Source organism: Amblyomma americanum, chromosome 1 (assembly GCF_052857255.1).
Source record: "Amblyomma americanum isolate KBUSLIRL-KWMA chromosome 1, ASM5285725v1, whole genome shotgun sequence".
NCBI lineage: Eukaryota > Metazoa > Arthropoda > Arachnida > Ixodida > Ixodidae > Amblyomma > Amblyomma americanum.
The window spans coordinates 216854662-216872831 of NC_135497.1; the positions used below are offsets into that span (position 1 = coordinate 216854662).

Here is an 18170-nt window from a genome sequence, read left to right on the forward strand (position 1 = left end):
GCAAGTCTTTGATGGTGGGCTTGTCGAGTAAGGGAGTGTGGACATCTTCCAGCACGTAGACGTCTTTGAGCGTTTCACGTCCACGAGAAGACGCACTACGCCCTTGGCTGCGACATGTCTCCAATCAGAACCGTAGAGCTAACGAGGAGCACACGACAATGGAAGCTAATGTCCTAGCATGCTGAAAGTCGCGGATGTGGCCTTGATTCAAAGTGTTCTCGGCCGTCGTTGACGTGAGCAGCGTTCGTGGGGTGCCTGACTTGCTCTCTGCCTGATGCAACTTTGTTGACGGTCAGTGTTTCGGGGTGAAGCTCCGCTTGCTGATGACGAATGCTTTCGACCCGCCTGATAGGCTAAAGTGCCTTCTGAAGACTAAGATCGGCGTCAAGCTGCAGTCTCGCGGACAATTTCTGGTCTTGAATGCCGATTACCAGTCTGTCTCCAACCAGTTCCTCTCGGAGGCTGCCGTACTAAAAACGGTTGCAAAGCGTTTGAAGCGCAGTTATGAAGTCTTCCATAGATTCTCGGTCGTTTTGGGCCCTCGTGTTGAAGTGTGTCCGTTCAAAAATGACGTTGTGCAGCGGTATGAAGTAGCTGTCGAGCTGCTCTGAGCGTTCTCACCGGAGAGTTTCAAGGTTCCGAAGACGTCCTCGGCCTGGTCGCCCATCAAGTAAAGGAGCGTGTCGACTTGGTGTGACCCTGATTTGGTTGCAGAGACCGGAAGCCATGTAGAAACACTCGAATCGCTTCCTACATTTCGGCCAGTCGGCAGGAGTCGTGAAGCAGAAGGTCTCGTGCGGCTAAATGACGAAGGACGCCATGTACTGGCCGCGTAGTCCAGGCCGTAGACGCTGCTGTGACGTGTGCCACCGTCGATGGGTATCCGAGTGAGAGGACGCAGCCCCAGTCGGGCTTACTGTGGGAATTTCGTTATTTCTGACACCGTGTTGAGACGCCAACAGGACAGGTTTATTCCAGCCCGGCGAATACCGGCAGGAGCAGAGACGCGTGCCAGCCGCCGCGAGCCTCGCGCGAGCGCTCAGCAGCGCAGCGAAGCGCAGCGAAGCGCAGCGAAGCGCAGCGAAGCGCAGCCAAGCCAAGCCAAGCAGCTGGTCTAGCCACTGCATGTGGCTACTGCCTACAACACGTACTGCAGCGGCGTAGCTCATGGCCTCGGGTTCTGTGGCCGTCGGGGTGCCAAGTGCGTGTCGCACTTCTTCCCGTACCACATCCATGAGAGTCGCTGCTTGTGGCTGTGGGGAGGATGACGGTAATCGACGAAGCTCCTTGCGGACGATTTCGCAGATAACTTCCCGCAAGTTGTTGTTGTTGGTGGTCGTCGTGTCCGGACGGATTGCACGGATAGAGGAAGGGTGGTTATATTGCCGAGCCCGGACGTGGATCGTCTTCTCGATCGTGCAGGCTTCTTGCATGAATTCATCGACTTTTTTTGGCGGCTGGCGGACGAGACTGGCAAAGAGTTGTCCTTTTTACGCCACGCATTAAAAACTGAAGTTTCTTTTACTCTGTCATCTCGGGGTCGGCGCGGCGAAAGAGGCGCTTCATTTCTTCAGAGAAACCGCGGATGGGCTCGTTTGGAAGCTGTATTCTGGTCTCGAGGAGTCGTTGGGCTCTTTCCTTCCTCACGACACTGCTGAATATTAACAAAATTTCTCTTGAATAGCTCCCATGTCGTTAGGGACGACTCGTGGCTTTCGTACCGCGTACGTGCTGAGCCCTCTAGTGAAAAAAATACGTATCCAATTTTTGCCGCATTATCCCAATTGTTCAATTATGCCACGTGCTCAGATAGGTCCAACCGTTTTTCGGGGTCTTCGCCAAGGAATCCGCTGAAATCTGGCGGCACCCGCGGATGCTGCAGTATGATAGGGGTCGACATCTTTGGCGAGGTTGTGGTGCTCGTAGCAGCGTCTTTTCGTTGTCGGGTGCGGCCCGGCAGGGTCCCGAATTCAGGCTTCTGTCCCTGAAGACTTCTGCTGGCTCGTTCTCCGGCGCTATGCCCAGAGGGCTGGTGTCACGACTTGAAGGGGGCGTCCAGAACATGGAAGGCTACTCGCACCTCCACCAGATGTCACGAAGTGGTGACTTAGTCCAGAGAGCAGAAAGGCTGCGAAAACTTTGTCTAAACAAAACGCTTTATTTGGGCTGACTTGCGCCCACAATGAACTGAATCACTCGGCGGCGGCGTAGCAACAAGCGTGCTCGGCGGTCGTCGAACAGATTACCCACTGCTGTCGGTCGTACTCCATTTAAAGCTGATCGCGATCTTTCGAGATAAAGCGTGCAAAAGGTACTCGAACATTTTGGAACAAGGTAGAATCAGCTCTACTTGAATGCGATCAATCGAGATAAATGTGGTCGCGTCTTGCATCGCAAACAAAGCGACAAAGCGGCGGGCCGGCAGATTTGAAGAATGCACAAAGACCGCAAATATTCGCGGCAAAATATTTATGCAGAAAGCTGGCGTGCCAGGTACCCATTATACGTTTCAATGCCGATTTTTCGCGTCCGTGTCACCGGGTGCGCAAGGTCCTTACAGTCATTTGACTTCTCAAGCCTTTCGCGCCCCTCCGCATCCCTCCTGTAAAGTAAAAGAGGATACCGCTGGAAAAAAATAGATTCGAGTCGTGCCACTGCGTGAGTAAACTACCGGGATTGCCTGACACTTGGTCAATGCTGTAAGGATGCAGGCATCGTTTGTAAGTGGCATTTTGCTCGAGCCTAAGCGAAACTACAGGTGAGATCTTCCTGCAAGGGAAAAAGGCAGCAATTGCTGGACGAGATCACAGCGTACCTTTTTTGCACACAAACCATATGCAGCAGAGTACGCATATATCGAACTCGAAAGGGATCGCGAAATAGTTGGATACATTGATAGCTCGATATAGAAAAAATGGTGATAGATAAGGTTACCGTAACGTATAAGCAAGGATACGCTGCACCCATGCTAGTGGCGTGGTTCTTGTAGCGATGTGCAACCCACCGGTGTGCTGGCAGCGCACCGCTCGCAGGCGTCACTGGGCCTAAAGTGCTTCGTATCGAAGCTGCAGCGGACAATGCTTTGGAACCAGCGATTGCCAATCATAAATGCCTGATGCAGTTGCCAGTACACCATGAATAAAATAATCTCAAAGTAAATTTAACGTACATTTTTTCCTCAACGCTTTCAGCAGCGAAGCACGCCAGGCAAGTGTCGTCGCTAGTCTTTAGTAGGTTTGCTTCAACGCATGGCAGTGGAGGGGAAAATGAGCACAAGAGACCGAAGGCCTCCCTGAAGCACACCCCACGTTCACCTCGACATACGGTTTCATTGCCTGCAGGTGCCCAAGGACGCGAGCAGACCCATCTCCGCGCGCCAGATCTGATCGAAGAGCGCCGGTATCGCTACTTGAAGGGGCGTGGCCTGCCATTCGATATATAGAATGTTTAGTTTAGTTTATGGGGGTTTAACGTCCCAAAGCATCTCAGGCTATGAGGGGCGCCGTAGTGAAGGTCTCCGGAAATTTCGACCACCTGGGGTTCTTTAACGTGCACTCACATCGCACAGTACACGGGCCTCTAGAATTTCACCTTCATCGAAATTGAACTGCCGCGGCCGAGATCGAACCCACGTCTTTCGGGTCAGCAGACGAGCGCCATAACCACTCAGCCACAGCGGCGGCCATATAGAATGTTCCGCTGAACAAAAGTCAGATAAACCGGAACAGCAGTGTGGCACCTTTTCAAGGGCTTTTCAAGAGGTATTCTTATTGTCGATATACACAATAATTTCATATATCCGGGCTCAACTGTCGTACCAGCCGTATCCACTGCTCACGGACGGAGGAAGCATATTGCTGCTACTTGTTGAGAATGGGACGAATACTTAACCGCCAAGTTTCAGCATTCCATGGCAGATGCCGCAACATTGCTGCGGTGATAGATCCACTCACAGCACGTAAAACCGTGATAATCTGTCACGTACCCGATTTTAATGCCATAGCGCTAAGGCTCCCATTGTGCAGAACATCCAGCGTCGACGCCGGCATCGTCGGCGTTGTGAGCGAAAAATCCCCGGAGTAGCAACCTAAGCGGGCAAACTAGGACATGTGACCTTGTGACGTTTCACAACCTGACCACTGGATTGTAAGCAAAATGACCACCGTTGCAGTTAAAAAAATGATTTATCGCGAGAAGTTGCTCAAGAGCAGGAACCTGAGTCGCATAAGCCCAACCGATGGCAACACACCTGCCATCGCAGGGCCATCACTTAACCGGTGCACCACTGCGCCAGGGGTGGCATGAGCACTCCCAGGGATCTATGAATGTAAAGTCAATAATGACTAACTCTGCATATTTGGCGTTAAACGATCAAAACTATCGTGTCATACACTTAAGGCGGAGCATAAGTGTCACCTACAATTTTTAATGCATATATGCATGCGTCAGTGTGTGCGTATGGCCGGGTATAACAAGAAAGGTCACGTGGTCAGTCGATGAGCTGGTGCAGAGCAATTGTTGAGCGGGTGTTGACTTCATTTTAACTTGCTACGCCCGTGGGTACAGGTTCAAGAATAAGGGCCCCTTGACTACTGAGTAAGCGGGTGCACCGCGACGTTTGTGCGACATGATATATAAATTGTGCTACGTCTAAACTAATTATCTGTGTGTAGCATGCTTAATATGACAAGAGTTACGGATGCCTACCTGCAGAAATTGAGGCCGTGTGTATCCTAGTATACGCAGCAATTTTTGAAATGAGAAAGCACTACTAGTGCCATTGCGAGAAAAGCCCCAGCTTGTGTGTGTGTGTGTGTGTGTGTGTGTGTGTGTGTGTGTGTGTGTGTGTGTGTGTGTGTGTGTGTGTGTGTGTGTGTGTGTGTGTGTGTGTGTGTGTGTGTGTGTGTGTGTGTGTGTGTGTGTGTGTGTGTGTGTGTGTGTGTGTGTGTGTGTGTGTGTGTGTGTGTGTGTGTGTGTGTGTGTGTGTGTGTGTGTGTGTGTGTGTGTGTGTGTGTGTGTGTGTGTGTGTGTGTGTGTGTGTGTGTGTGTGTGTGTGTGTGTGTGTGTGTGTGTGTGTGTGTGTGTGTGTGTGTGTGTGTGTGTGTGTGTGTGTGTGTGTGTGTGTGTGTGTGTGTGTGTGTGTGTGTGTGTGTGTGTGTGTGTGTGTGTGTGTGTGTGTGTGTGTGTGTGTGTGTGTGTGTGTGTGTGTGTGTGTGTGTGTGTGTGTGTGTGTGTGTGTGTGTGTGTGTGTGTGTGTGTGTGTGTGTGTGTGTGTGTGTGTGTGTGTGTGTGTGTGTGTGTGTGTGTGTGTGTGTGTGTGTGTGTGTGTGTGTGTGTGTGTGTGTGTGTGTGTGTGTGTGTGTGTGTGTGTGTGTGTGTGTGTGTGTGTGTGTGTGTGTGTGTGTGTGTGTGTGTGTGTGTGTGTGTGTGTGTGTGTGTGTGTGTGTGTGTGTGTGTGTGTGTGTGTGTGTGTGTGTGTGTGTGTGTGTGTGTGTGTGTGTGTGTGTGTGTGTGTGTGTGTGTGTGTGTGTGTGTGTGTGTGTGTGTGTGTGTGTGTGTGTGTGTGTGTGTGTGTGTGTGTGTGTGTGTGTGTGTGTGTGTGTGTGTGTGTGTGTGTGTGTGTGTGTGTGTGTGTGTGTGTGTGTGTGTGTGTGTGTGTGTGTGTGTGTGTGTGTGTGTGTGTGTGTGTGTGTGTGTGTGTGTGTGTGTGTGTGTGTGTGTGTGTGTGTGTGTGTGTGTGTGTGTGTGTGTGTGTGTGTGTGTGTGTGTGTGTGTGTGTGTGTGTGTGTGTGTGTGTGTGTGTGTGTGTGTGTGTGTGTGTGTGTGTGTGTGTGTGTGTGTGTGTGTGTGTGTGTGTGTGTGTGTGTGTGTGTGTGTGTGTGTGTGTGTGTGTGTGTGTGTGTGTGTGTGTGTGTGTGTGTGTGTGTGTGTGTGAGAGAGCTTGCGCGCGCGCACTCGGAGATGGTACAGAAAAGCCAGCGATGAAAGGAAAAATAAGGTGTCGTCATCGGGCGGCCGTGTAATACACATAGCAAGCCATGCACTGCATTTCAGACAATCATATACATGTCGTTCTTCTAAATATACTCCCCACCGGCCAACTTAAATGTGGCGCCAGTTTTCCCGTCAACATTTGTCGTAGAGCGTTCCGGTTGGTGTCATACGATTTTTCGTTGCATGTAGCTTGCATGTGCTAGTCAAGTTGGAGCCTAGCTTGCGACAGGGATTCGAACCGACGACATATGCAACTTCAATTTTATGCTTCCCAGACTCTACCTTTTGCCTTAAGGCACGGTTGAGGTGTCAACCGAGGCGTGGACAGTTACTGCTCCATTTACTTTCCTCAAAAACAATTTTTTCTTTATCACAACTGTCATGCAACCGCTCGTCGTACAGCGTTCGGAGTGGTGTGCGTGTGCGTGCGTGTGTATGTGGGCTGTGCTTGTAGGGGTGGGTGTCAATGCACCCAGGGACAGTAATGCTTTCGCATTCCCATACGTAAGCAGTTCATAAGTGCCTCTGCCAAATTTTGTCTCTTATATGGCCGCTTACGCTGGCCGGATAGCATTGTACAAAGGTCTGCAGTGGTTCCTCTTGTCAACTATCTTTCAAAAGCCGCGTCTCGCTGCCGCTGTTGCCACTGCAGAAAACACATCAAGTCTGTTATGACCGCAGCCGCACTCTTCACATAGCACTGAATCATTCGCCTCAATAAGCGCTTTGCGGCTGTGTAAGCCATGGCATATCTGCTTTTTCTTTCACTCTTTAACATGTATCACCTGAACAAGCCCGAATTGCTGGTTCGAGCAGCATGTGACATATAGCGGGGCCATAGCGGGGCGGGTTCTGTATGGCCTCAGCAACGGCACTGAATGCCGAAATTTAATCTGCAAGAATATGTTTGCTCTTTTTTAACAATCGTATGCTCCTGTAGACATATATCGCACCATCTGTCGTCAACTTCAACGAACTCACTAGCTCCTGTTTGATGGGCCCAATGCAGCTGGAAGCGCGCTTTTCAGTTGCCAGAAAAGTGACCAATGATCAACGTGCTTTGCTTGCATACTAAATTAGCGAGGTTTCAAATTTTGTCTTGACGGAGAGTTTGCACCACTCTTTATTACTTCCAGAGTACTTCCAAAGAAAAAGAAGATCCGGCCGTGAGTGCACTGAATCCTTAAGCATGCCGTCCTTGTAAGAAATTAAACTTCACTAATGTGAGGTACGTATATTCATGCTTTGGCACCTAGTGTTGCAATGCTTGTTTCCACTAGATATGTGTCCGTCTGATGTAGAATATAGCTTTAGCATGCCACTTGGCCGATATAAATCAGCAGAATATTGCTTTCCGCTGGAGTGAAAGTGTATGGAGTGTTTTTGTTGTATTAACTGCAAACAAATAATGCCAAATTAACATAGAGCGCTTCCTGGTTTGCGCTGTCGAGCACATTTCTTACTCGACAGAGCAGCTTCCAGTTCCTTTAAATTCCTCATAGAGAAAGGTGCACTGAAACTTGGATTTACTTTAAAAAGAGCGAACGTGTTCGTCCTAACCCTAAAGTCATCGAAGTCCATGGGCGCGTTAACTTCTCCGCGCGTGTGTTTGGTGAGTTGTAGATATTTCAGCGATGCAGCGTATAGCCGTATTAAACATACAATGACTGCCGCTTCTCTCGAATGAGAATTAACTACAGATTGATTACGGTATGGTCTTTTCATTAAACGTTATTGCCCGACTAAATGGAAAATTAATTAATCACCTGCCCTCATTGACGTCTCCGTACACGCTGTGCAGAGTGTTAGGCTTCCGTGCCCAAATATGCATGCTCCTGATGGTCGATGGAGTGGATGTGCTTTATCTACGTTACGTCGCGCTTGTTCTAGCTGTCTCTCAAATCAACTAAGCGGTTCAACTAAGCAAAAGTTCTGGCTTATCGATTACCACGAGCGCAGCAGACCGCTTCTCTCCAGGCCAACCATCAACGTGAAGTCATTTTGTTGTTGCATGTCGTTCCGCTAGAAATCGATATATGGTCATTATTCTGATTAAAAATCGCGCTTCGCCTGACATTCATTTCAAGCAGATAGATATGCTTCTGGAAACACAACGTTGTGGAATATTTTTCCTGGTAAGCTGATAACAGCGCCATGAACAGACGAGCACCTTTATTGAATTGGCTATAACATTTTTAGGTAATGACGCGAAAGGCGGTACGGAGGTAGCTAGTTCCGCCTGCCGTGGTAAAGAGCAGCAAAAAACTGCTTGTGGAATTGCTTCCGCGTTGAAGATTATAAAAAAAAAACAACTAGCGCTCCGTTCGGAAGCTTCTTGAGGGACGTTCTTTTTGTGACCCTTTCCTATTGCTCTACCCCGTTTGCCATTAGAGGAATAGAAAACTTTAGAAGGGGACGGTTACTGCTACTGTTCTCTTTTGGCTATTAAAGCTGTTGGTATCACCTCCCGGAAGGCAACGTTGGGTCTACGCAGAAGTAACCGTTCCACATAAGTAGAGAACGTATGTAATTGGTTATTACTTTCATGGTTTAAAAACCATGACAGCCACATCACTAACACACTGACTGCTCGCTTAATGATCATTTATATATTTCGTAAAACCTTCATTACTCGCCAGCTATATCAGTACCAAAAGCTTTGCACTAAGGTACCGTTACATATTCGTTTCACCCTCGATAACTGTAATGCCGCGTTCACATTTGTGTGCACGGTGCCATTGTTTCTTTCATACGTCGCCTAACAGTGAAAGTGCACTGCCCACTCAGCCCAGTTTGCCTCCATTCGCAGAATAAAATATGTGGATTTCGCTCATGCTCGCGTAATATGCGGGCTCCTCCTACTCCTGGTTAACAGTGTGGTCATTTCGCAAGTAGCCAAAACAAAAATGAAAAGTAGCCAAAAGTAACCAATCCTTTCAGTTCGGTGCCAAATTTATCGCCATCGTTAAATAAAAAAATACAATAAATTTATTTATTTGTTCCTCAAAAGTTCACGACGGACATTACATGAATAACCATGACTTGCCTTTAAATGTTGTCATCTACAACATATGGAGCCACAGTAAAGATAGGGCACATTCATTTTCTGCTGAAGATCACTGGCAACCTAAAACACTGAAGTTTTTGCCCTGCCGGAGTGACCCAAACTTCAGTCTCATTGCCACAAGTAACTCCTGCTTCATCTGATCGTATGCTCGGTTTTCGTCAAGGCAACCTGGGTTGAAAACGCGCTTCGACTCGACCTTTTATATCGGAAGTGGCAGGATTTTGAGGACGTCTTCCGCTAGATGGACGATAGGGCACACATCAGAAGCGTTCCGTTCTTTTGCAGCTGTAGTCGTGCGAGTGCTTATAAATGGTTGGAATGTGTTCTGTATTTTTATAAAGCAGCGATTTATCCCCGGGAACTCTATGCCATCCTAGCGCGCTCGACAGTTTGAGCACGTGCCTATTAAGTCGAGCCGATCAACGTGTCTGTTGGCGGCCTGCAGCCTGATAGGATCATAGAATGTATACACTTTGCAATGCTAACGAATTCTGATATTTTGTGACGGCTTCCGCCGGATGCAAACGTCAAAGTTGCTCCCCCGGCTATTACGACAGCTGAGATGGCTGTGTTTTGCCATCTTACATATTGCACACGGATTCAAACTGACATAAAACACTTGCGCGTTTTTCTGTGTGGTGAAAAATTTCCGCTTATGAATGGTCAGAACAACAGTTTAAAAGTGGCCTACAAGCCACCAACGCGTCAACGCCGATTTTTAGTCCATCTAAGTCATTTTGCATAATGTCACCCTCAACGGCAGCCCGTATATAGCGCTGCTGTATCTTACATTGCGCTGTAACCTTCCTCAGCCTCCTTGCTCCCCTTTGCTTCCACACTTCTCATCAGCAGTGTGGCTTTGCAGCATGTTCTTTCTTATTTGGATATTTGGATCTTTGCCCGGTTGATGATATGAGCCGATGCCTGGAGATGAGTATAGAATTCCGCAATAATGAGACGTCATGAAAACATCTGCGTAGGTCGAGCTCAATCGGTGCTAAGCATAGCCACTGTCGATACTAATTGTTGGAATTGCTCAGGGTCATATCATCAGCTAACTCTTTACGCTCTCTAGTTCACTGCGTGTCCAACTCCCGACAGATCCTTCCGAAGAAAAGCCAATGATCTGATTCACAGGGAGATGAGAATCCCACTTACAAATTACAAACGTTGTCTCATCTGAAAGAGGCCGCCCCCTTTTATGTTCTTTCGCTCTTTCTTTCACTAAGACATGAGAGCTCGAAGTACTGCGGGTGTAAGCCATTGTCTCAATATGTCCTCTGAATTTCGGATTAAGTTTTCATTACGACACCGGTAGGCGCCACTGGAATAAAATAATGTGATTTCTTTTAATGTTGTTCCTTTTTTATCCTGCTTCACACTACCCGCGCTTTCGCATTTGGCGGTGCTTGCACACTTTAGTTCATAACTTTATTCCAAGAATGCTCGATTTTAGAGACCTCTAAGAGGAAAATGTTGCAATTCACCACCTGATCTATGATTCACAATCTTCACTCATTAATCACTCTGTCTGTAAAACTGAAACTAAAAGGGTGAACGCGTGGCTCACGAAGCTGTCTGCGCCGCTGAGGTTTGGCTGTTAAACCGAACTTACATTATAGCCTGGGATGGCGCCCCGGTCGACAGTGGGTACAACTGCCACTAATATCACCCTGTAGCGGGTGAAACTAATAACTGTGTTGGCTGCTGGTGTGTGCAGCCTCACGTGTCATGCTGCTGTCCCAGGCCGAATGACCAATACTCTTAGCTTCACGACGAATGCTCCCCGCTTTCAGTTAGTCGTGTACAGAGGGTTTGTGGGTAAGCGTCCGAACTAAAGTCACGGAACATTCCGTTTTCACACATGCCATGGACCACTTCTAAAATAACAACTTCCTACACTACTAGAAGTACAGCAGGCTCCGCACTATCGCCTAATATACAAATATACACTTCTCAATGTAGACCCATTCGTTCTGTAGAGAATAATATTCTCTCGGACAGATAACAGTTTGTCACCGCTAAAAATCCGATATCCTATCACAGCCATGTCTTTTCTGGCATACCACATAGCACAGGGCTTGCTGCCCAGCCTTTTCTCTTCTATATTAGTAACTTCGCACATTTCTTCACTGAGAAGCTCAGCTCGATCGAATAATTTTGCCAGATACACTGAAAAAATTACTACGAAAATCAAATGAACATCAGACGTCGAACATATGCTTGGTTGGCGTGTTGAAGCTTCTATATGTTCCTAAATATAAGCTCCTATCTTTCTCCGAGGCTCTAACCCTCTTAAAAGAACTCGACCCGCCCAGGCGGCTCAGTGGTTCTGGGGTTCAGCTGCTGATACCAAGGTCGTGGGGTCGGGTACAGGCCGCGGCAACCGTTTTTCGATGGAGGCGAAATAAGAAACGCCTGTTTACGATGTCAGCACACACTAAAAGCCAAAGTGGTCTAAATTAATCGAACCCCTCCACTACAGCCCACGTGTCGCTAAGGGACGTTGAACCCCACATGTTATATCATACAAGATCGATGGCTTTTCATTACTACGAATAGCGCGTGTGAGTACTTAGGGATACACTTAATCTCATGGTCACTGCACATTCACTTCGTTGTCTCATCAGCTAGTCTCATGACTTGATGCAGTGGAGGTTAAAGTTTCCTCTAACGCGCCACAAATTTTTTTCTTACGCAACAATTGTCCTCTCATATTTGGAATATTTATTTATTTATCTCGCATACTCTCTATCGCCCAGGCATTGTAGAGGGGATTCGGTTATAAGAAGAAAAAATGCAACATAAAAGCGCCAGATGTACAGCGCAGAAAATACAAAATAAGAACAGGTAGCCTGATATGTTAAAAAAGAGAGAAAAAGAGAATATAACTGCAATAAAAATAAATCAGAAGGCGAGAACAAGACACGATTGACAGTAATAATAAATAAGAAAATGGCAAAAAGGCAATAATAAGCCCTTAATTGACATCACAAAAAAGCGTGAACAGAGCATGCCTGATAAGAGCGTACTCTGATAGGAATGCGATATAGATAAATGCGGGAATGTTGTTGCAGTGTTTTGGTGTGTTTGGCAAGAATGAATAATAAAAAGTTTTAGTGCGGCAATGAGGAGCAGCAACTTTGTTATTATCGTCGACACATCAGGAGTGGTAGCTATGCGACATGATTAATTCACTATGTAGAGACTCATGATAGTAGATTTTATTAAATAAGGAAGTAATTACTCATTGGCGTCCGCCCAAGAGCAGCCTTAAGGCTACAAAGGAAAGCGTGCCGGACCAGGACGAATTTTTCTTTAGCTACGAAGTTTCTGAAAAGGCTGCTTAGCTTTAATTTGTAGCGGTACGGCTGTGCTTGGGTGGATAGCAATGAGTAATTAATCCCTTATTACAAATCAACCACACCTAGGGAGATGCACCTAAGCATCTTACCTACATTTTATGAAACAAGCAAATGGGAAAAATTTTGCGACGGAATGACAGACTCGGTAAACCTACTCTACGCATCATCAAGTTATACTGCCTGTTCGGTTATAACTAGAAATTAAAAATCTAATAGCATTGTTCTGAACCATTTCAACGGCATGAGATACATTATTTTGATTAAAATCCCAGATGGCAGCAGCGTATTCAAGCTTGGGTCGGACAGGAGTTTTATAAAGAAACTTGAATGGAGTCTATGGGCTTTGCTGAAATTGTGTCTTAAGTATCCTAACGTGGGATTGCGTTGCTAGTTATTCGGTCAGTAGGAGCTTTTCAATTTATTGTAAAAGAAATGGTTAGGCCAAGGTATCTGCGTAAACCGTGTTGAGGGTGATGTGAACCATTTCATTTAAGCGTGCCCGCGATTTTGTACCTAGCGGGAGACACTACTCTGCAACGTGAGGGGACTCAACGTTCCCTTGGACGACGTCTCTCGCATCGTGTGCCCTGAGGGTACCCGAACTGAGCGGCAATGGGTCTCGAAATCTCCCTTGAAGTTTTTTATAACACTGACCTTATGTAACAGTGGTAGACACAATCGTTCAAATCAAGGACTCAGACGGAGCAAACCATGACAGGCCACTGCAAGGCTAATCCACGCATAATTGGAGCTCAAAACTCGTCCCTGTACGTGTGATCTTCGGCGGTACGCTGTGCGTCGCCCCCGGGCGCTGAGCACACGCAGCAGGAAGGGACGAGGAAGCGTGACAGGAAAGGGCCTTTGTACGGGTCTGTCGGGTCGATCACCAGCAGAACCTGCAAGTTGTAGCGTTGCTGGCAGGTGGCGTAGAAGCAGGGCGCAACCAGGTTGCACGGCGCGTTTTCGTACCTGCATGCACAAGACCACACAAGCAAGAAAAACTGAAGAAACAGCCAAGCAGAGGACCGCCGCATAGTATACACGGGCGCAGTACTGTTTAGTATGCCAGCACTAGAGGTTCCACATCGCCGAAAAGCCGTTGTCGCTTTGCCTGGCTCAAGCCTGCTTCTGGCAGGTGGCCCTTCATTCACACCTTCCCACTGTTCCGTTGTCTGTCTGGTCCCTGGAAGAGCTGGGTACCAACTGCCTGCTTGGCAGGTGGGCCACCTAGGTCACGTTGCCTTGCAACGTCTACACAACCTGCCCACCGGACTATGAGCAAACTGCCCATTGTGGCAGGTGGCAGTTCAGTTAATGATTAGTCACTACAGTTTCCTCAGGGTCTCTCAAACCCCTCTGATGCAATCATCTGCCATCGCGGGGCAGTGGCACGTCGTTTAACCACTGAACCACTGCGCCAAGAGTGGTATGAAGCAGAGAATGACAAATTCTACTGCAGTACAAGTCTAAAACGATGCAATATCACGTAAACTTACATGTTATGATATATCAACCAAGGTGACCAGTTCGAATGAAGCCAAATCATTGAGAGTCGAGATAAACAAATTGGAGTAACTGTGCTAGTACACGGTAACTCGTGATTAACCTCAAGCTAAGCCACCCGTGGTATTTTTTTCGCCTCTCAGATGTTGCTGGTTTAGAACTTCAATGAAACACGTAGCATATGCACATATATGATGCAAAAAGTTCTAATGTTAACAGGCCTGCGGAAGGGACGGAAACGCGCGCGCCGCTTTACGAAACAGCACCATTGATTTTACAAAACACTTTACGAAACGACTGCGTCGAACTCGAGCATAACGGAATTCCTGGCCGCCATACTTGGTTTCAAAACCGCAGCAGCGAATGACAACGATCGTTGCGCCGCGGAGCGGTCCTGCGCATACTTCCATTGGTAGTGGCTGAGAGTCGCTATTGCTGTCCAATGTTAATATTCCTGTGAGATTTGCAATATATATATATATACAAAACAAGGTGCCTTGAGGAGGGGGGGTTCACAAATCCCCCTCCCCCCAAGAGGCGCCTGGTTTTGTATGTTCATCGCCGCCAGTGACATTTGCGCAGCGGCCCCTCTTTGGCCACGCATCGACAGCAGCGCCCAGCTTTGTATTTTGTTTGTTTGTTTTCGTAGTCTTGTCGTTACGCGCTACCCATGCCCCCCCCCCCCCTCCCCCCCGCACCGCCTTCCTCTCCCTTCCTCTCGTTTCGGCATCTTTCTTTTTCATTTCCTCCCCCAATATTGTCCCTGTCTTCTCCCCTCACACCATTATTTATTTATTTATTCTTTTTTCAACTGTTGGCGTTGTTTGGGTGCTACCTTCCTTTTCGCTCACCTCAGCAGTTCACAAACTTAAAACGACAATTTGACACGATATCAGTGCAGTTCTGAAGAAGACCGCACCGCGGTCGAAACGTCGACAATAAATGTGTCTTTGAGAAGTACCTGCTTCAGTCAACCTTCTCCTTGCGGAAGCCAAGGGAACCTACTTTCGTAACCCTCTTTGTGTGTGTGTGTGTGTGTGTGTGTGTGTGTGTGTGTGTGTGTGTGTGTGTGTGTGTGTGTGTGTGTGTGTGTGTGTGTGTGTGTGTGTGTGTGTGTGTGTGTGTGTGTGTGTGTGTGTGTGTGTGTGTGTGTGTGTGTGTGTGTGTGTGTGTGTGTGCGCGTGCGTGCGTGCGTGCGCGTGTGTGTGTGTGTGTGCGTGTGTGTGTGTGTGTGTGTGTGTGTGTGTGTGTGTGTTTGCGCGTGGGTGTGCGTGTGTGTGCGTGTGTGTGTGTGTGTGTTATCATCTCTGCGTTAACAGCGTAGGCAACAGATTATCCACATCACACTTCCTTTAACTCTCTCTCAGCCCGCCAGCTTCTCCTGTATATCGGTGTCATTTCAGTCAGGTGTTATGAGACTTCTCTCAGACAGCACTATGTCCATAGCTGTCGTTGGTATTAAATAAACTGGTGGCAATGTAAATGCAATTCCCACCCTTGTTTTCATATATTACGTAACTTTTCCTTGCAGCCATATTAATTCGACACCTAACAAGGTGTCGAATCTCATTTTGGAGCGAATGTTCTAGTTCTCGCATGCAAAGCTGAAGATCAAATGACGCTTGGATTTGACCTCTAACCGGAGGCTCGCCGCAGATTTCGCTGTGACGTGATGCCGCGTCACCGGTCGCAGCTGTTACCGCTCGTTCTGCCGCTGCACCGACCGCGGCTCCGACCGCTCGCTCTCGCCAGTTGTGTCACGCGGATAATTATGTGATAGGATCTTGCTGAATAAAGGCCAGCGCTCGCCGCCTGGACACTGCAGAGACATGGAGCCAGAACCGGCCACTGGGGCGACTTCTTCAACTGAGCATTGGAGGCACCATGCTGCGTCTAGTGATCCCTACGACAGAGGGCGTCACGAAGCGGCGTTGTTTAGTGACTGTTGCGAAAGCGGGCTCGTCGAGTTGATGAAACCGATGAAGAACGGGAGGTACGTCTGGAGAAGGGGAGCGGCACAGGCAACAAGAGTATCTGAAGCGGAAAAGGGCAGCGGATGCTGCCAACGTCCCTGCGTCGATATCGGCCACTGCTTCGGTTGCCTTTCGCTCCGTATAACCTGGCTCAGCCGATTTGAGCCTTAGCCATTTTTTTTTATGGAAACTTCTTTTGAAGTTAGGTGACGTTGACTGGCATCACACGCCTTTTGTTGTGCACGTGCGCAGTGCGCAGAGAAGGAGGTGTGCGTTGAGAGCATCACTAGGCACGCATTTCATGGCTCAATGACCAAGGCAATTAACAGTAGGAGAGATTTTGGACTTTTTGGTAAGTAAGCAATGCCGTTGTCGGTTTTGCTGTCACGCTTCATGCTTGTGCACTTCTCTTCCCAATGCGCTTAGCGCTTTCCTTCAGGTTTAGTTGAGCAGGCGAATAAGAAGAACCGGCAGAGCGACATGTTCCTGCAACAGGCCAGAGGAACACATCCAGAACCTGCATTTGTACTTCAAAAATGCCACACACCGGCGAAAACCCTGGATACCCTGAAAACTTTGGACAATATTTAGCTTTCAGTGGCAAACATTTTGTGTTCATGGCTAACAAGCGCTCTAAGAGGCATGCAATGCGCGTAATAATTTGTTTTTTAGAGGCCTCGAAAACTGAATCAGGCTTTTGTTTTGCGCTGTATATATGTGTGCAGTATGTTTAAATGTTTAAACTAGTACAAGAATGTGGACTGTATTCTATAAACTGAGTGTCCCTATGTTCTCACGTATGTAGAGGCTTGCACATTACTAGATGTTTTGTATCTTTATTTTGAGTGAGTTATACGTTTCAAAAGTTAAGGAGGGCGCTAAGACCGCTTACGTGCTGGGAATTAGAAAGCATTTATGGCCTGCTCCACGCCTATAGCGTCATTTCTTACCCTAGACTGTTACCTTTTCCACATCACGTGGTGTGGTTTGTTAGATAACGCCACATGCTACTATGTAGTTGATCCCGCCATATCTCATACGATATTACGTAATTGATGACGCAATGTCACATATTTACCGTACATTTGCTACGACGTTATCGTGCACTATGACGTCAGCTTGTATTATGACGTCCCCATTACACTATGACGTCATCTCACATTATTACATGATGCCATCATCATCTACCATTTTCACTAACTATCCCTATCTTCGACCTCATAGACATAGCTGTCATTAACTATTACTGCCATTAGCTATGTTATAACAGCATGGAGTCTTGCTGACGTCTAGGGATGTTTTAAGGCCACTCTTTTTGGTCTGCGACACCGACGCCCGGCTTCGTTGCTAATGGACTATGTAATGCTTTCGCTTTAATATGTGTCTTCTTTTGCGTGCGAATCACTTCTCGTGATGGGGGTAATTATTCCTTTTTTTTTCGTTTGCTGGTGACAAACGGCGCGATTTTTAATGCACTGCTATACCTTTCTGCGTCATTTCTATTAAGTAGCAGTGGTGCCTTTACCAAAGTCAGAACGAGTTGCCAGATCATTTTAAAGGCGCCAACATCGCCCGTGATGCGTCGGCCTTTTCCGCTTCCTTACCGGGACACACGCTGCCACCTAGTATGAACAACGAGCTCACCGTTACCTCTCCGCTCAGGTTTTGAGGCTTTCATGCTTCAGCAGCCGCTTTTGCACCTGCTTGCCGAATTCATTGTACTGAGTGCACACTGTATTATTAAAAAGCTGCGTAAGCTGTTCGCGTGGCAAAGACAAACGAAGCGCCGCTTGTGCTGCTATTACCAACGGCAGAGTATACAAACATCACGTCTTCTTAACGGTTACTCCGAAGCCCTTCTTTAGCTAATATTCCTTTTATATCACTTCCATTAATCTACTTCCGTCTTCAGTGCTTAGCGACTCTCGGCCTCTTATTTTGATCTGGTGGAGCACTGCCGCGCAGTCCTCTGCTTGCACGTAGGGTTACTCCATTTGTTCTTATCTGTTTCTTCCATCAAACCCTTCGTGCAGTCGATAATTCGATGCTTGAATGTACCAACGGCACATGATACGAAAGAGATTCGCTTTCCGCTCTCCCGCGGACGAAGACCATTAACGGGCTATTTTCTGCACCGAGACGACGAAGTCAAGTTTGTTTTAGCGTGCTTCTTGCTTTACCGCGCACCCTATCTATACAGCGACAACACAGCGGGATCTACTTTTAGAAACCGTCTTTCAGAGACACCTTTGTTCCCTATGTGGCAGT

The 18170-nt window shown here is 47.6% G+C and overlaps 1 protein-coding gene across 1 annotated transcript in view; it reads right to left on the minus strand.

Annotated features, from left to right (window-relative positions):
* Positions 1–11776: 11776 nt before the first annotated feature.
* Positions 11777–18170, minus strand: part of LOC144114619 (uncharacterized) — a 46468-nt gene continuing 40074 nt past the window's right edge. The window contains exon 7 of the mRNA XM_077648477.1: positions 11777–13395. Within this exon, the coding sequence (XP_077504603.1) occupies positions 13179–13395 (217 nt within the window). The 3' untranslated portion in view covers positions 11777–13178. The remainder of the gene's footprint in view (positions 13396–18170) is intronic.